This window comes from Delphinus delphis, chromosome 15, assembly GCF_949987515.2.
Source record: "Delphinus delphis chromosome 15, mDelDel1.2, whole genome shotgun sequence".
In the NCBI taxonomy this organism is placed as follows: domain Eukaryota; kingdom Metazoa; phylum Chordata; class Mammalia; order Artiodactyla; family Delphinidae; genus Delphinus; species Delphinus delphis.
This window is the reverse complement of record NC_082697.1, coordinates 74,208,854-74,229,368: the sequence shown is the minus strand read 5'-3', so window position 1 is coordinate 74,229,368 and position 20,515 is coordinate 74,208,854. Positions and strand designations below refer to the sequence as shown.

The window sequence follows — 20,515 nt, the reverse complement described above, 5'->3', positions numbered from 1 at the left end:
TCAATTAGGTTAGATGGACCGTGACCCTGACACAGGTGTCTGGCAGAAGGAAGGTCCTGCCATTCTTTGGGGGTACATTTTTTGTTTATTTCAGTCTTACAGGTTTTTTTTTTTTTTTTTTACACACAATATCTGACATTCAGTAAAAATTATGAGAAAAAGCAAGAAAGTGTGACTGATAGTCCAGAGAGGAGAATTCAACAGACACAGACCTAACAGATGGCCTAGGTGTTTTAATGATCAGACTTTATAATGACTACGATAAGTATGTTAGAGAAAATAAGTGAACAAATGGGGAATTTCAGCAGAGACATGGGAATTATATAAAAGAAACAAATGAAAATGCTAGAAATTAAAAAATAAAATATGGAAATGAAGAACCCACTTTTTAAGGACTTAAAAGCAGACTGGACACAGCAAATGAAAGGATCAGTCAATAAAACGTATCTATTGAAACACAGAAAAGAAAAGGGGAATGAAAAACATCAGAACATAGCACTGAAGATCTGGGGAACACTATCAAATGGCCTAACAAGTATGTAATTGGAGTACCAGAAAAAGAAAAGATAGGGAAGAAGGAAGAAGAAATATTCCAAAATACAATAGCTGTGGATTTACCAAAATGAATGAAAAAAATCAACCCATAGATCCAAGAAGCTTGACACACGTCAAGCATCATGAATGCGACGGAAACCATACATAAGCATAGTACAGGCTGCCAAACACTCAGAAGAAATCTTAAAAACAGTCAAGGAAGGAGACACACTAGATGATAAAAAGTATCTACATTAAAAATAACTGTGGCGGTCTCATCAGAAACAATGGAAGATAATAGAACGATACGTTCAAAATACCCAAAGGAAAAAAACTGTTAACCTAGAATTTTCCGTGTTTTACATATCCTTCAAAAAAGAAGACAAAACAAAGATATTTTCTTCAATCAGATACTTGGATACCAATGCTTATGCCAGCGTTATTCACAAGAGCCAAATGGTAGAAACAACCCGAGTGTCCATCAACAGATGAATGGATCAACAAAATGTGCTAGAGACAAATAATGGAATATTATTCAGCCATGAAAAGGAACGACGCTCTGATACATGCTATGCCATGGATGAACCTTAAAAACATTATGCTAAGTCAAATAAGCCAACCACAAGAAGAGAAGTATTGTATGGTTCCACATATATGAAATAACTAAAATAGGTAAATTCATAGAGACAGTAGATTAGAGATTCCCTGGGGTGGGGTTAATGGAATAATGGTGGGTTATTGCTTAATAGTTATAGCGTTTCTGTTTGGGGTGATGGAAAAGTTTTGGAAATAGTGGTGATGGCCGCATAACATCATGAATGTTCTTAATGCTGCTGAATTGTACACTTAAAAACGCTTAAAATGGAAAATCTTATGTTATATATACTTAATCACAGTAAAACATTCAAAAATAAAAAAGACATTTCCTGTCAGTCAAAACCTAAGATTATTCTTCTCTAGTAGGAGTGCAGTGAAAGAAATGCTAAAGGACTTTCAGGTTGAAAGGAAATGAAACCAGATGAAAGCTCAGATACACGAGAAGGAATAAAGAATCCCAGAAAAGGTGAAATGGTGATAAATACAATATAAAATATGGAGATGTAAAATACGTGACAACGTTTATATGTTGTAAGATTCTTAGATTGTTCATGAAGTAGCATAAGATTATTCAAAGAAAAATGTGATTAGTTAAAGATGCATTTGTAATCTCTAGAGCAACCACTAAATACATATATACAAAGTAATATAGCTAATAAGGCAATAAGAGGGATGAAATGGAATACTGAAACACTCTCATTTCACTCGAAAGATGGCAGGAAAGGAGAAAGAGAAGAACACAGAATACATGGTTCTAACAGAAAATATATAACAACGTGACAGACAAATCCAATCTTATCAATAATTACATAAATTAGACACTAATTTTTAAAAACTTGGCTGACTGGATTAAAAGGAAACCCAATCATTTGAAGCTTCTAATAAACAGGCTTTAAATATAAAGATGGTAATAACTTAGAAGTAAAACAGTTGAAAAAGTAAGCCGTACACACGCTAAGCAATATAGCTGGTGTGCCTATATTTATATCATACAAAGTTGACTTCAAGACAAAGAGTATTATCAGACATTTCATAACAACAAAAGTATCCGTTAATAAAGAAAACATAATTTTAAATGTGTGTGCATCTAATAATAGAGCATCAAAATACACATACAAAAAAATTACAGACCTAAAGGGAGAAACACACAAGCCCACATAGCTGGAGAATCTAACACCTCTTGACAGTAGTGGTAGAAGAAAAAAAAAGTTTCAAGGAAGATACAGAAGATCTGAACAACACTACCAAGGAGTTTGACCTAATTGACATTTATAGAATACGACACCCAATAGTGCAAAATACACATTCTTTTTAAGTGCATAAGGAAACACATGCTGGGGTACAAAACAAGACGTGGTAAATTTCAAAGGGTCAAATTCACACAAGGTATGCTTTCTGATGACAATGATAATCCAACGATAACAGTAAAGATACCTTGATGATATTTAATGATGACAGGAAGATATCTATAAAATCTCCTATTAGTTAGAAACTAAGCATGATATCTCTAACCAGCTCAGGAGTCAGAGGGAAAAAACACACACATGAGAGAAATTAGAAAAGACTGCAAACTGAAAATGAAAAAAAATTATGGATTTATGGAATGAGAAACAGGTTGAATGCCTGGAAAAGAGAATGCAGCATTCTTCATGCAGCCTGGAAGAGCAGGCATGGTCTCCTCTGTCTCCATTTCCCCTTTTCTCCCAAGATACATCCCACCTGTGCAGCTACACACACACCTGCACTGATCACCACAGGAATGATGGAAAAACAGGTGAGAGGAAAGAGGTGAGGACACTTTCCAAACATTCCAGGATCTGTCTTTTCTGGGTGGCAGCAGAGTGGAGTGGGAAGCCAGAAAGGCTAGAGGTGAGACCCCAGCCCCATTATTTTCCAGGTCTGCGGCGTCTAGGCTGAGGCATGAACTGACCCGTATCTTGGTTTCCTCATCTGTAAAATGGGTACGTGCTTCCTTCCTTACCATATGAAGTCCTCAATCAATGTTAGTCTACCTGACTTCTTCTCTCTATTCAAACCAGGCCCAATTCTCTGAATATGTAATAAAATTTACTATAATTTTCAAAAAAGGATTTATAGAATATGGCTGAAACTTTAAAGCTTTAAATACTTGTATTAGAAAAGAGAGGTCTAAAATCAATGATCTAAGCTTCCACTTTAACAAGTGAGAGAAAGAAGAGGAAATTAAGCCTTAGTAACTTGAAGAAAAGAAATAATTTAAAAATAAAAGCAGAAATCAATGAAATAAAAACAATAGAGAAAACTGTCAAAGATAGTTTTTTTAAGTGATCAAGAAAACTGAAAATCCTTTAACAAGCTTGATGAAGACAAAACACAGTAAAAACAATTAATAATATTAGGAATGAAAGGTCCTATGGGATCTTTCTTAATTAGAAAATATTAAGAAAAATTTATGTCAATAAGTTTGACAATTTACTAAAATGAACAAATGCCTTGAAATACAAAAGTGACAAAAATTAACACAAGAAGAAACAGAAAATCTAAACAGCTCCATGATTTTAAAGGATTTTCCCTAAGATCAAGAAAGAAATAAAAATGTCTCTTCTTATCACTTTAATCAATCCTAGCTGGTATGACAAGGCAAGAAAAGAAATATAAAAGACATAAAACTTAGAAGGGAAGAAGTAAAACTATTTGTCACAAACAATACCTTTGAGTATGTAGAAAATCTCATGGAAGTATTAAAAACTACTAGAACTAGCAAGATATCAGAATAGAAATTCAATTTTAAAAGCAACTGTATTACCAAAAAAAAAAAAAAGCAACTGTGTTTCTACATACCAGTAGCAAACAATCTGAGAGCAAAATTTTAAAACAATATAATTTACAATGGTGTCAATATCGAGGGGGGGAAGGGGGAGTGGGATGAATTAGGAGATTGGGATGGACATATACACACTACTACGTATAAAATAGATAACTAATGAGAACGTATAAAATAGATAACTAATGAGAACCTATAGCACAGGGAACTCTACTCAGTGCTCTGTGGTGACCTAAATGGGAAGGAAATCTAAAAAAGAGGGGCCATATGTATACATATAACTGATTCACTTTGCTGGACAGCAGGAACTAACACAGCATTGTAAAGCAACTATTCTCCAATAAAAATAACAACAAAAAGCATCAGTACCTAGGAATAAATCTAACAAAAGATGTGCGAGTCATCCAAAATAAAACATAAAATATTGTTGAGAAAAGTTCAATATGATCTAAAGAAACGGAGAGACATACCCTTTTTTAGACCTGCTGTTGTTAATATGTCCATTCTATTAAAATTCATCTACAGATTTAATGCAATCGCAATCCAAATCCCAGGTAGTTTTGTTGACAAAACTCACAAGCTGATTTTAAAATCCATGTGGAAATGCAAAGGATCTAGAATAACCATAATAATTTTGGAAAAGATGAACAGTTTCAGGACATACACATCCTGATTTCAAGAGCTGACATAAAACTACAGGAATCAAGACAGTATGTGTTAGTGTACAAAATAGACAGAGCAAATAGGTCAATAGAATAGAAGACAGAATCCAGAAACAGGCTGTCACACTTATGGTCGATCGATACCCAATCATGGTTCCAAGTCAATTCAATGACTTGGCTAGAAAAGTCTTGTTAACAAATTGTGCTTAAAATAACCAAAAACTTGTAGTGGGCAAACTGAACCTCAACTTCTACCACACTCCATACACAGAAATGAATTTCATGTGGATCACAAACCTAAATTTAAAAGCTAGAATCATAAATTTTCTAGAAGAAAATGTAGTAAAATATTTTAATAACATTATTGATGTAAGCAAAAATTTTTAGACAAGAATCACTGAACATGAAAAAAAGTGATAAATTGGATTTAATCAAAACTTAAAGTATCTGCTAATCAAAAGATTCTATTAAGAAATGAATATATAAGCCACAGAGTAGGAAAATTTATTTGTCAAGGGACTAAAGAAAGTTTCTATATTTTGTATTAGGGCATGAATTACACTGCCATATAGAATTGTCAAAACCCCTCAAACTGCACTCAAGAATTATGCATTTTAGGTTATTTGAATTATGAATCAATTAAAAATTAGAAATCAGTTGGTAAAGGCTGAGATGAGCAAGAAGCTGGGGAAAATAAGGAAAGAATACAACAAAACTAAAAAACTACTAGCAAAAGTAAAGTTCACAATGTAAACCCTCCCTCCAAAAACTGAACTAATATCACTGATAATCAAGATGGTGATATAATTCTCTGAGAAAATATATATATAAGGAAAATCATCTGGAAATCAAAGTAAGAAGAAAGAGATAAAATAAGTATATATATTAGAAATCACAAAGATGATATATTTACAGAATTAAAGGATATCAACATATAAAGAATGACAAACAAGTATACATTTAGGTTAACACATTTGAAAACCAAAAGAAATGGGTAATTTCCGGGAACAAATAGATAATCAAATTCACTAAAGAAAATGACCATTTGAACAGATTAGTAAACACAATATAAACTAAATACTGTTAAAGAATACTCCCAAACTTTTATGTTTACATGATTTCACAGGAATATGTGTGAATATTAAGAAATAATTATTTTATAATCTCTTCTGGTGCATAAAAAGATGGAAAAGTCTCCAATACCTTTATAAGTTCAGCAAACCCTGATACAAAAACCTGCCAAATGGAAAGAAAAAGCAATGGATCAATTATTTTTCACCGATATAAATGCAAAAACCTAAATAAAAACCCCAGACAATAGCTAGTTAAACACAACAGGATATTGTAAGAGAAACTCATCCCTGAACTGTAGGAGTTTTTTAATTTTAGTTAAATTCAATTAAATAATACATATGATCAACAGGTAAAATAATAAACACTATATAATTATCTCAATAGATGTCAAAAAGTTACCTAATAGCCATGATTGCTTTAAAAGAAAAAAAGGTAAATCAAGAATACGATATATTAGCTTAACGTTATAACTAATATTCATATCAAACAGCAATCAATACCATTTGCAAGTTTAAGTTCAAAATCTGGGGACTTTTCCATTAAAATCAAAAACAAGAAAAAAATGTCTGCAATTACCATTACTATTTGATCTAAAAATTTCTACTCACGGAAATAAGGCAAAAAGGAAAAATGAGATGGACCCACATAACACAGACACAGAAACTTCAGGGAGCATTTTTTACAGGGATTCCAGGTATACTGGGATCCCTCTTATAAGAGACACCTACTTGGCTTCCTCTTCGATTTCCTAGGTTGTTGAGTAAGTACCGCCTATAATTCCTTCACACCACCCCTTCTTTGCATGGCGCTAGAAGCAGATTTGCCTACTGTCCTGCATCCGTCTCTGCTGGAGCCTAGTCTGACCCGACCCTGAGTCAGGTCGCTGGATCTGCACGCTGGATTAGGCAGGTTGGATCTGCCTCTACTGGAACATCAAGAGACCTATGAAGAGATGCTGTGGTTCAAAAGTGACAACCAGTTGCTCAGAACTTGGCAACTACCTCACTCTCAAACAGATATACCAAACAATGTTCAAAAAGTATCCAGTGTATTCCTCAACAACACCGAGAAGATGCTGTATCAACCAAGTTAGAAAAGTGACAAAAAAAAGATTACGGAGATGAGAAGGCAGTGTCACAGAAAGAAAATCCAGTGATCAGTAGACTTTTCACTGGAAAACCTCAAAGTAGAGAAGAACAAAATATATGTGAGAAATGCAGAAGACTGAAGACAAAGAAGGAGAAAGGACAGCTGAGGGGGAGATGCAGAGACCACAGCCCAGGATCTAATCTGCATATAAAGCTAGAAAGAGAGAGTGAAATCTGTGGAGCAAAGAGGGTGGAAAACAAAAAGGGTGGAAAAAATATTTCCTAGGGAAAAAACTTTGGAAAATTGAGAGTGTGACTCATACCGCAAAGAACCCCAACATCTTTGATAACCAAGCACCAACCACCGTTAGCAACTACAACACAGAGAAGTAAACACGCGGGTGAGATGTTCACACTTCACAGATAATAATCACACCCTAAAAACATAAGGTTATTCACAAGGAATAAGAAGTAGGTTGGTCATGAGCTTCCTCACAACATGAAAAACCAAAAATCATGGAGTAGCAATCACAGAACTTTAAAAACAAAAGGCTGAAACCCAAGAATTCTATACCTAAACCAAGTCGTCATCTGTGTATCAAGAGAAGGACATTCTCAGATTTCAAATACTCAGAAGATTTAGGATTGAAGTAAACTTTCGGAAAAAAAAACACAAAACAATAACAATGACATTTTAGCAAGTTTATGCAGAAACAAATGCATGCTAATTAAAATAAGAAGCAGAAAATGAGTTAAATATGGCTGGGTGTAAGCCCTCAAACCAGTTAAATGTACAGGCAAAATAAGTGTTTCAAATATGGTTATAAAACTGATCATATTCTTTAAAATTGAAAATAATAAAAATTGTTTTTAGAAAGGGGGAGGCATATTTATAACAGCCATATATTGAAATTAACAAAGAATAGAAAAGAGAAAAGGGGGAGATAGTTAATTTCTCATCTTCCACAAAAGCAAGTATTATTAATTTGTAGCTGATGTTAGGAGTTAAATTCGCAAAAACTTTGTGGCCATTACTAGAAAAATTGAAAGTAAGATATCTAACTTCCAAACAACTGAGAGGGTAATACTAACAAAACAAAACAAAACAAAACACCCTTTCCGTACAGCAAAGGAAATCATCAACAAAATGAAAAGGCAACCTACTGAATGGGAAAACTTATTTTCAAATCATATATCTAATAAGGGGTTAATTTCCAAAATATATAAAGAACTGATAAAAGTCAATAGCGAAAAAAAATCCGATTTAAAAATGGACAAAGGATCTGCAGAGACGTCTTTCCAAAGACATGCAGATGGCCAACAGGTACATGGAAAGGTAATCATCAGGGAAATGCAAACTGAAACCATAATGAGATACTACTTCATGCCTGCTAAATGGCTATTATCAAAAAGACAAGAAGGGCTTCCCTGGTGGTGCAGTGGTTGAGAGTCCGCCTGCCGATGCAGGGAACATGGGTTCGTGCCCCGGTCTGGGAAGATCCCACATGCTGCGGAGCGGCTGGGCCCGTGAGCCATGGCCGCTGAGCCTGCACGTCGCGTCCGGAGCCTGTGCTCCGCAACGGGAGAGGCCACAACAGTGAGAGGCCCGTGTACCGCAAAAAGAAGACAAGAAATAACAAGTGTGAATGAGGATGTGGAGCAAAGAGAACCCTTGTGCACTGCTGGTGGTAATGCAAACTGGTGCAGCCACTCTGGAAAACAGTATAGAAGTTCCTCAAAAAATTAAAAACAGAAATTCCATATGATCCAGCAATTCCACTTCTGAGTACTTACCTGAAGAAAATGAAAACACGAACTCAAAGAGATACCTGCACCCCCTTGTTTACTGCAGTACTGCTTACAATAGACAAGATACAGAAACAAACTAAGTGTCCATTGATGGATGAATGGAGCAAGAGGACGCAGCACACACACACACACACACAGAGCAGTATTATTTAGCCATAAAAAAAGAGGAAAGTTGCCATTTGTGACAACATGGATGGAACTTGAGGGTATCAGTGAAATAAGTCAGAGAAAGACAAATACCACATGATCTCATTTATATATGGAATCTTAAAAAAAAAAATTCAAGCTCATTAATTCGGAGAAAAGATGGGTGGTTGCCAGAGGTAGGGGGTGGAGGGTGGGTGAAATGGGTGAAGGTGGACAAAAGGTACAAACTTCCAATTATAAAATAAATAAGTCATGGGAATGTAATGTACAGCATGGTGACTACTGTTAACAATAATTCTGTACTGCATAATTGAAAGTTGCTAAGAGAATAGACTTAAAAGTTCTCAAGAGAAAAAAATTATGTAACTATGTACGGTGACGGACGTTAACTAGGCTTATTGTGTTGATCATTTTGCAACATAAATAAATATCAAATCATTATGTTGTACACCTGAAACTCATATAAAGTTATATGTCAATTATATTTCAATTTAGAAAACCCACTGTGGGAGTTCCCTGGTGGCCTAGTGGTTAGGATTCCAGGCTTTCACTGCCATGGCCCAGGTCGGATCCCTGGTTGGGGAACTGAGATCCTGCAAGCCACATGACATGGCCAAAAAAAAATCCGTTGTATTAAAAAAAAAAAAAAAACCCACTGTAGTCAAGAAAGAAGACAAATTAAATACCTTAGGTACACATGGAAACCAGCATAAAACAAAATAACAGAATTAAGACCCAACTGAAAAATTCTGAAATAAACGATAGGTTAAGCTTGCCCATAGAAAGGCTCTCAGAGTAATTAAAAATTAAAACGTAGTGGCACAAATTGCTTTATACACCTAACAAAATCACACAGAAAGGGCAGGAGTGCAGTGCACTGTGTTCCTGGAAGAAGCTGAATAATTGTGAATGTTCCCCAATGACCACACATAACAATAAATGTTATGCAAACACAGGCAAAAAGGTTATGTGGTAAAAATCAACAGAAAGCAAAAGCATAACTCAAAAGCGTTTCAAGAACATTTACATTGATAAAAGGTAAAATCCACTATGAGGGCAGACAGTGCATTAAAAATGAAAATAAAAACAGTTGGAAGTACACCGAGGAAGCAAGGTAACAGCAGTGGGAGACTTTGACATATCACAGTAATTTATCTCAGATAAAATAACCCAAAATACAGGTGGAAGGGATATACATAATAGGAAGATAACTTCTATGCATATGTAAAAGCCTATACCATAGAGGAAATACCTTCATAAAAGTTCATCTTATTCTTGCTTGCAAAGAAAATCTTAGCAAATAGCAGGTCATATTTATTTTCCAATGGGCAACGAAAATAGAAAATTTAAATGTAAACTAGAAATTTAGAATCCCAGTGACTTGGAAACTACAAAACACTTCCCTAAAAAAATTGTAGGGGAGCAGAGGGAAGTAAAAACTATAATAAAATATTATATAGAGAAGAATGAAACAAAATTATCTATCAAAATTTTGGAGAGATTACTAAAGTCTTCTCAGTGGCAAATTTATTGTCCTAGTTGCCTTAATTATTAAATAACGAGGAATTAAATTAAAATAAGTAATCTACTGAAGTTGCTAGAAATGACAAAAAATAAGCAATACATAAACCAAAACAGAAAATCAAAACAAAAACACCTTACAATTAAAACTAAAGGAAATGAAAAATTGATTGCTTCAGCAGTGAAAGAGGCCCTCATCACTCACTGGTCGATTTAGGCAGAGTCACAAACTCCCATGTCCATAGGGCCTAAGCTAGTCCATCAAAAGAGAACAGGCAGGTGTAAGACAATAGGGACTGGTGGAGACTATGGCATTTGCCCTGCCTAGAGAGGATAGCTACTCAACTCCACCAAATTATTACAGTGAAGGAATGCAGGTCCAGACTTGTCAAATTCTCCCATATTTTAAGAGGGAAAAATGCAGATTTTTAATATGAGATTTTCTGCTTTATAAAATGATGTGTGAGACAAATAAAACATGGCTAAGAGCTGAATTTGGCTGGTAGGCTGCAAGTATGCAACTTCTGATTTAGACTACTTATTTCAGCTTGAATCAGTTTCAATTACTTATATTTTTCCAAAAATCTCCATTTCATGTAGATGTTCAAATGTATTCACATAAAATTGTATCAAGTATTCTTTTTAAAACTCTTCCATATTTTTTCATTTCTAGTTTAGTTTAGTGATAACTCTCTTTAATTCTTAAATAAATATGCTTTATTTGTCAATTTATTGCATTCTTTTCACCAAAGAATCAGCTCTTGGACCTGTTAATTAAATTGAAAGATTTTTGGTTTTTCATTTTCACATTTCCAAGCGGGTGGGATTCTTATTCAAAAGTTTGTTATTAATTTCTGATTTACTGCATTGTAGTCAAAGAATGTGCCCATAATAGTTGTCCTTTGGAATTTAATTAGGTTGTCTTTGTGGTCTAATACACAGTCATGTTTGCTAACATTCCAGAATCACTTCGAAAGAAGAGTATTCTCTTTTCAAAGGAACAAAATTTATATTACACACACACACACACTCACACACACTCATATACATGCACATTCAATGTCATTCAAATTCTGTTACTTAGTTTTATGTACTTGATCAAGTCTAAAGGAATGTGTAAAATCATGTGTAATAATCATTTTTGCCCCTATTCATAGTATGAAATAAAATTTTGCAATGAATGTAACATTCTAATGAAAAAAGAAAAAGCCTAAAATCCATTAAGTCATCATTAGTGTTGTTCAAATATTTCCCGTTCATACCCTTGTGGTCACGGAGTCAGATTCAACTTCCCAACAGCCCTTGATATGAGGCACAGCCACATGACTTGCTCTATCCAATGAGATGAGAAGAGAAGTGACAAAAACTTTAAGAATCACCAAGTGCTTCACTCAGTCTCTTTCCCTTGCCACAGCTATCATGGAAGTACAGACAGAAGTCTCCCTCTGCCAGGATTCCTGAGTGAGGATGACTAAGAGGAAACTCCCAACCAGCCCCCAATGGACATATAGCCTGGGTGAGACGTTTTACTTTGTAGTATTAAGCCACTGACATTTGGGGGGATTATTTATCACTATAGCATAATTTAGCCTGTCCTTACTGAAACAGACCAAAAAAAAAAAAAAAAAGACAATCTGCAAAAAGGAAAAAAAATAGATAACCAATCAACATATGAAAAATATATCATCTCACTTATGAGTAAAAACTAAGTCCTCGTTTTTCACCAATCATATTAGTAATGATTTGTTAAATAATACTTGATACTGGTCTGGGTGTTCTGAGATGGGCATTTTCATATATTCCTTTTGGTAAATTCTGCCTAAGAGAAATATTATTTACGTATGAAGAATTTCAGCAGGTTCTTACATTTCACAAAACACCCTCCCTCCTAGGAATCCAGGATGACTTCTGTTTTCTCGATGACACAGTATGTGGTACCAGGAGAAAACAAACTACTCAAGTGGGATTCTGAGATTGGCCTGCTTATCTATGATCTTAAATGAAGCGCTGACCTCCTTGCTAATGAAAAATGCCATACTGTTACCTACGGCATGACTGGCATCATAATTAACTAAATGTCATCTGTGGTTTCTTGGGATAAAATAATTATTGAAGCAAGGCTTTCGAAGACTCATGTAGCTACTATGTTTGACTTTCACAATAGCAATTATGACAACAAGGCTGCTTCTAACAAGCTCAGGTCTTGAAACTCTCAGCTCAGGTTACGGTCAGACAACCAGAGTGCTTCTAGGGTAGCCCCAGAAAATCACTTATTTCTTACAACTGAAGGGAAGACTCCAAATTTAATTGGGTGGTCAAAAGAATTATTAAGTTGAAGTCACAGACTCATCAAGTCTCTTATGTGAAATTTAGGGCACTGGTTGGAAGGAAGTGGGACCTGAGACTTAGAGTGGGGACCTCTGCGTGGATTCAGAAAGTTGAATGGCCAAGTCTCCTTGGTGTCCTCTCTGATACGTCCCTTAGGTCAGACAAGATCAGCTTGAAGAGCCTGGTGACCCTGAAGACTGGAAATAAACATAGATGAGGCAGTTGCCTTGAACAGAGATGCCCATTTTCAAGATCTACTTCTACCAAGTTTCACTGCCACTAAACCCATAACTAAAATCAGATCAGCACATCCCAGGAGAAGTTCCAAGTCTGCTGATGGGAGAAGAACACAGTCACAAGATGTTGCTAATCTATCTCATTGTAAACTGGGGGGAGAGGTGTAGCAATGGGTTCCAGGGTGTTAAAACAAGGGAGACAGAATATAATATTGTCTGAGGGTGCTCTTAATGAAATGAGCCTAAGGGCCAGAAATACTGTTTTTAGTATGCTGGACTGAGTAGCTGGAAGCGGCTTCAACAGTTTGGTGTTTAGCGGAAACTTGGGTTCAGTGTGAGCAACTGTCAATACAACTGAGATGGCAGACCCTTCCTGTCAGGAGCTGCCTAGGGTAATAGGAAAGTCGGAGTGGATTTTCTGCAAACATCCACTATCACTATATATCCCCAAAGGCCCTAAAGGACACCCCTCGCTAAAGCAACAAGAAATCCAGTAGCTCACACATCTTCATTTCACAAATTCTGCTTTAGGGTCGGGCTTGACTCACGCAAGGATAACCTGGAGAGTAGCTGGAGTTTATCATCCAACCAAAGTTGACAGCAGGAGACTACCTGGAATGGTAACTGATAACCAGAACACTCACATATAGGTTTGAAATACCTACGTGACATCATGACTCTGGTATGTGTATGCACGTGTGCCTGTGTCAAGTCACTGCTTCAATGTCCCGTTGTCACCCTGAGTGATCTACGTCCATTAAATCACAAAAAGAATAACAACGTATCTACAAGATGTGTGGTTAAGATCTTAAATGTGTTGGGCTCTTACTAGTAGCGTGACATGGGCAAGTAACTTGAAACTTCGGTCTTTCATTATTCTCATGTATAAAATGAGGATCATATTAGTACCTATGGCTGTTGTGAGGACTAAATAAGTTAATACGTAAAGCGCTAGAACAGCAGCTCATGGTGAAGACTCTGATGTGTTAGCCAGTACTATCATACTCAAAGTTATTACTGGGAGCATGGAAAGCATTACATAAGTATTAGTTATCATTATCATTACCCAGTGAAGACTTACCGTAATAAGGTCGAAATACATGCAGCAGTAATTCCCTAACATAGAATGAAATATGAAATAGTGTGATGCCAATCATGCTTATTCACAAATGCAAACAGATGGAGAGAGATTTTCCTGATTGACCTTCACCAAAACTTTGGCTTTGTGAATTACTTCCAGCTTTTAGTTACAAATCTTTGCCTTGAGGTACCGGCAGGAGATTAGGGAAGGGCTGCAACTGCATGGGAGAGATCCTCAAATGAGGAAACACATTTGGGTTTGCTTCCTGTTTCTGATGGTGTGCCCTAGACTAATACCTCTGTGCACATGAGTCTTGGTAAAATGCAGGCTCTGAATCAGCAGGTCTGGGGCGGGCCTGAGAGTCAGCATTTTAAGCAAGCTCCCAGGTGATGGCGATTCTGCAAGCCCCTGGGCCACAGCTGGAGGAGGGAGGAAGCCAAGGCTCCAGCATGTGCAAGCACTGGGAGGGCCTCCAGCTTTTAGGCAGGACTGACTGACCACAGACTGTTCTTTCTTCCTCAAATCCCCAGCGGAAAAAAATCCTTATTTGCTTTTCAGGCATTTATTCCTCCTCAGACCTTCTTGCTCAGCCTTGTTAAAGGATGCAGGTTCCTGTGCCCCACCCTGGGGTTTTTGACTCTACCGGTCTGTTTGTTTAGCACGTTTCCTCTTTTTTTTTTTTTTCTTTGATGTGCACTCAAGTTCAGGAACCTGTGCTTAATGCTAAAAAGCCCCAGCTGCTTCCATCAGATGGTCCCACTTCACGGAGTCTGTGGGTGAGCATCTTCCCTCACATACAGAAAAAAAGTGTATATAGGCAATGGAATACTACTCAGCCATAAAAAAGAATGGAGTAATGCCATTTGCAGCAACATGGATGGACCTAGAGATTATCATACTAAGTGAAGTAAGTCAGAGAAAGACAAATATCATATAATGTCACTTACAGGAAGAATCTAAAAAAATGATACAAATGAAATTATTTACAAAACAGAAATAGACTCACAGACTTAGAAAGCTAACTTATGGTTACCAAAGGGGAAAGGAAGGGTAGAGATAAATTAGGAGTTTGGGATTAACATATACATAGTACTATACACAAAATAGATAAGCAACAAGGACCTACTGCATAGCACAGGGAACTATACTCAATATCTGTTATAACCTATAATGGAAAAGAATCCTGAAAAGTGTGTGTGTGTGTGTGTGTGTGTGTGTGTGTGTGTGTGTATATGCATAACTGCTGTACACCTGAAAATAACATGACCTTGTAAATCAACTGTACTTCTAAATAAATAAATAAATAAATAGAAGAAGTGTGTATTTGAGCTCACACCATAGACCTAGGCCAGTTTCAGAGCATCCAAATTAGTGTTTGAATGTGAAGTGGAGGTGAGCTGTACTTGGAATTAAGCTCATACTTTTCTGTCTTCTAGAAGATCACAAATGAAAACAGCAAAGTCATAATTATATGACTAACCAGCAAAGGATCAATACACAGGCTAAAAATGGAGACACTGCTAACTTTTTCATGTGACTCTGGCCATAATTTCGTTCTTTGCAGCTAGTGGTTTGCCTCAAAATGAACCGAAAGTGCATCTTGCCAACCATAAAATTAAGCAAATCCACACATAATGGACACCAGATAAATCCTTTTTAAATGGAACTAAGCTGAATCATACTCACCATCCAGACAGTGGTGAACCTTAAAAAAAAAAACAAAACAAAACAAAAAAAAACCAAAAGCCCTACAAACCTGTTGAGAGATAAGAATTCATTTCAAAACCCCAAATTCATTGGAATTTCACGAGATTCTGCCTCTCTGAGGGGTAAAAGGAAAATCAAGGATGCAGAGGGCAAGGGCTGCATTTGTTTTGTTCCTTGAGTGAACGAGAGGTGAAGGCAGCTTGGAAAGGAGAGGGCTGCGTTAAGAAATGTGAGTGGGACCCATGCAGAGGCCATTGGCTGCCGAAAGCATCTCCTAGTTTGATGGTTTGATGGCTTCAGGAAATTACTTGCAAAGCTGGCTGGATTCACTCCAGATGGCCACGGTGGTGTGGTTTGTGAAACCATTAAAATGTAGAAAAGAGTCAAAAATATCCCTTTGGTCTTGAAGATACCAAGCCCTTATCCCCCAGTGAACAGTACAGGAAGCTCTGAGGGGCCCCAGGAGCTATCACGGGAGCGACAGAGCTGATGGGAGCAGAGGGGGCATGGCAGAGCCCACAGTCTCTTTCTCAACCTGTTTCTAATATAAAAGATTTAAGCTTTGTAGATACTTTCGGTGGCGGGGCGGGGGGTGACTATTTGATCAATTCCTCCAAGGATGGTACATAACTGGTACTGCGATGCATTGGAGAGAAATTGATTTCCCAATGCCAGGAGTGTCTTAGGGCACTGGGCTTAAATGCCTCCAGGAGCCTGACGGAGAGGACTGCAGGCTTCCAGAAACTGGGCTGAAGGTGAGATCCTGGCATAAAGCATCCAGGAAAGGTGAATCTTGGTCCCCAACTGGTGTCAGGACAAAAGTCATATCAGCTGCAGAGGCTGAAAGGACATTTGCAGTCATGGGCCATAAAGCAAGCACTGCGCCATTGGGCAGAAGTTTGGGTTTTCTGTTTATCTAACTTGGAGTAGTTTGGCCTAGGCGGTGCACACACACAGCTCATTCCCAGCACTGAAGGCAAATGGGCCACGGCCAGGTGAGCAATTCCAGACCCTACTGCCTGTCTTCCATTCCACCCTCTGGAAAACCAGCTCCACACACACTGGTACCGTCAGGCTCCTGCTGGCTCTGTGTCCAGGAAACCCCACTGAGCTCCCTAATCCAGGGAGGTTACTGTTACACGCAGAGCCGGCAAGGCACCCCACTCCCAAGGAACCACCTAATGAAAGCCTCATGGAGAGACTAAGGTTGCACAGACTCAGGCTAATTCCATCTGGGCCTCGTGCCGAAGCTATGACCTCACCGTCGGGCAAACGAACAGGGACCCCAGAAAGAAAAGATCAGTATGTGGGCCAGACCTGCTGCTAATCACAGCCAGCTGGGATGCAGGCAGGCACCGCCATCTTCCTGCCGCCCCTGGATACCAGGACCAGGATCTGCGGGCCAGGAGGTGTGGTCATCTTACAGCAAAGAATCCTAAGTTCTGGCCCAAACGCTTGTGTGTGTGTGTGGCATTTCACCATAAAAACCTCTGCCATTCTACAAGTTTCACGCCAAAGAGAAGCTTAATTAGGTAGGGCCAAATCTCTGCAGAGAATCCCCAGTTACAGAAGCTGGGGAGGAAGGATATAATTAGAACCTGACTTTTTTTTTTTTTTTAAAAAGAACAGCTCAAAAGGCCCCATTAAGAGAAGGACACTGAAAAACAGACAATCCATCCATATCCAGAACTCAGGACCCCAGAAATTTTACTTACCAGCATCATTTGCAAAACATGTAAAAACACACACTTCAGCCTCAGCTTGGGCATTTTTTTTCCCTTAGCTCTTTTCACACTTAAGCATTTGATACGTTGCAAAAGCAATTCTTTTTGCCTACTCTGCTACATTGTTTGCATTTGTTGTACGCTGAATCTTTTGGAGGCAACAAAACTTTGAGGAAGCTGTGGGTTTGAACCCTGGTCCGGGAAGACCCCACATGCCGCAGAGCAGCTAAGCTCGTGCGCCACAACTACTGAGCCTGAGCTCTAGAGCCCGCGCTCTAGAGCCCGCGAGCCACAACTACTGAGCCTGCGTGCCTACAGCCCGTGCTCTGCAACAAGAGAAGCCACCGCGATGAGAAGCCTGCGCACCGTAATGAAGAGTAGCCCCTTCTCGCCGCAATTAGAGAAAGCCCGAGCACAGCAACAAAGACCCAATGCAGCCAAAAAATAAATAAATAAAAAGAAAAATTTTTTAAAAAGGTAAATAGCAGTGTTTTCACCTGATGGGCTCACCATGAAAAAGGCCAATGACTTTGGCTTCTGTTAAAGGAACTAATAGCAATTCTCCACACGCTTTGCTTGAAAGTTCCACCCTCGGCACTGGTCGCTAAGTATGATGTTGCAAATAAACTGGTGAAACCTGAAGTCTCTTAAACTGTAACCCCTATATATGGATGCCTGAGTCCTGACGGGCCCGTTGAACAGCACCATCAACACGAGATCCCCTGGGGACTCCCAAGTCCCAGTGGAATCAGGGAGGATTTGAAAAAAAATGTAAAAATTCCCCATGAGCCAGGGTCTGGTGAATGAATATACAAAGAACAAGGATGGACCTGGACGAAGACCCTTAAATCTCAGAGGAGTGACTCTCCCACGATAGCCCCAGATCATTTTGACTAAACGTTGCTAATTCCATTTGCTTTTAGTCCAGTTGACCATGTTTTATTTTACAAGTTGTGGGAGAGTTTCTTTTAAGGCAGAAACTCTTTTTTTTCTTTTTTCTGGAAATGTATCTCTGAAGTGATGATGGGAATTCATGGACATATACAACATGTGCTTTGCCCCAGGTTGTCAGAAATACCTCTACACACAAAGCAAGGTCGATTCAGGCCTGCAAAGACCGAGTGAGTCACAATCTGTCGAGGCTGTAAGGACAGGGTTGGCACTCCACATACAACTGAACACCGCTGATAAAATATCTCTTTCCTGAACCAGCAAATACATGCCCACAGCTGCACTTGGTGGTTGGCACTGGGGTCCATTCACCATACGGTCACACTTATTATCATCCTTCCAATAAATCCAGCAGGATAACAGGACACAGCCACGTTCTTGCAATTCGTCTGCAGGCCAAGCAAACATCTCCCTACCAGGGTCTTCATCTATCTCTCCCAAAGACATCCTGCCCCCCTCCTATGTTTCCTTCTACTTGGTCTCTACTTCATGAGTATACCCAAGTCCCCAAAGCCCACCACTCTGAACACTTTACACCTGGAATCAAGCTGCTTTTCAGAGGGGGAGAGCGTGTGTTGAAAACAACAAAATAAGAAGCCTCCTTCCTGGACCTTCAGCCAAGGCAGGAGGGTCACAGCTGGTTTTAGAGCAGGAAAGAATCTTAAGGATCATCAAATGCCGTCATTTTTCAGAACTGTTTCAATACAGTGAAACCCTTTTCCTCAGTGTGATTGTATGTAGAAACCCAGTACGTAAGACAGAGAAAAGAACTGTTATAGCCAAATGATGGACTATGATTTGGCCATAAAAAGCAACGAAGTAGTGATACATGCTACAATACGGATGAACCCTGCAAATATTACGCTAAGTGAAAGAAGCCCGTCACGAAGGACTGTGTGTTACATGATTCCATTTACATGAAACAGCCAGAAGAGGTCAGTCCACAGAGACAGAAAGCAGATGAGTGGTTGCCTAGGACTTGGTGGGGGATAGAGGGATGGGGAGGTGATGAATAAGAGGTACAGGGTTTCTTTTTGGATGGTGAAAATGTTCTAAAATTGATTATGCCACTGGTTGCACAAATCTGTGAATACACTCAAAGCCATTGAATTGTATAAGTTACGTGGGTGAATTTCATGGTGTGTGAATTCTTTCTCAACAAAGCTGTTCTGAAAGCAAAACAAAACCCTTCTCAGTGCTCCACCAGCCAGGCCCCCTTCCTCACCCTGCTCCCTCTAGAGGCCCCAGAACCACTTCTGCAGACCCCTAGAGGTCTACGGAATGTGGTTTGAAAAACCCTGATCTAGTTCAAGTTTCCACTCCTCAAAGGTAAACCAAGACATGAATCAAAGTCTTTCGACTCCAAGTGCAAGGGCCCTTAAACCCAAGATCTCCCTGATGAGTCCAGGCTCATCCCAGTGGGGGGACGCTGCAGGCCCGGGTCTCACCGTCCATGTCCAGGCGCTGCATTATGATGGCCAGTTCCACCTCACTCGGCATGTACCCCAATGAGCGCATGGCCATTCCCAGCTCCTGCTTGGAGATGAAGCCATTGCCGTCTCGGTCCAGAACCCGAAAGGCCTCTCGGATCTCTACAAGGGGAAAGCAAAGAAAGTCCAATGTCACAAGGTGTGGTCTACTGCATTGAAATGGTTGGCGATTGTTGGAAACTTCTAGCTGCTTTACAAATAGTGATGTGTCAAAACCCTTTAATCTGATAAAAAGGGTGGCCAAAAGAGGAACAAAAGAAAGGAAGAAAAAAAAGAGGGAGAGAAAAGGAGATGGGAGTAAAGGAAAGGGAGGGAAGGGGGATAAAAACAGAAGAACAGCTTTGGAAGGAGGAGATAACTGGCCCTGAGCATCTAACACACAGAAGCCGGTAAACAATTAAACGGTGGTCCCAGCTGGGAATTGTGTTAGCCGACACTTTCCCAACAAGGATGACGATTAGGTTTCAGCGGTGAGAAGACAGCTACTAGCTTGGACTGTCAGGAGGAAAGGAGAATGAGATTCCCCTTTGCAGACTTACATTTCAGCTCCCTGCTGCCGCAGGAGCTGTGCCGAATGCTTTCTCAACCTCCTAGGAGGACAGGAGTTAAGTACCCTGCTGGTTTTACTTCATTCCTCTAATTTACAGCTGTTTTATGGCCATAAACAACCTCAGATCAATAAGAGTGTCATTAAGAGCCCCAGAGCCATCTTTAATCACATTCTCTGGGGCTGGCAGAGAATTTGACTCTGCCAGCAAGAAGG

At 38.8% G+C, this 20,515-nt stretch overlaps 1 protein-coding gene across 2 annotated transcripts in view; it reads right to left on the bottom strand.

Moving 5' to 3' along the window:
* The window catches only part of CALN1 (calneuron 1), a 432,488-nt gene that overhangs the window by 204,456 nt on the left and 207,517 nt on the right, over positions 1-20,515 (bottom strand). For both annotated transcript variants that reach the window (XM_060032204.1, XM_060032203.1), the window contains exon 3: positions 19,711-19,854. In XM_060032204.1, coding sequence (XP_059888187.1) covers positions 19,711-19,854 — 144 coding nt within the window. The remainder of the gene's footprint in view (positions 1-19,710; positions 19,855-20,515) is intronic.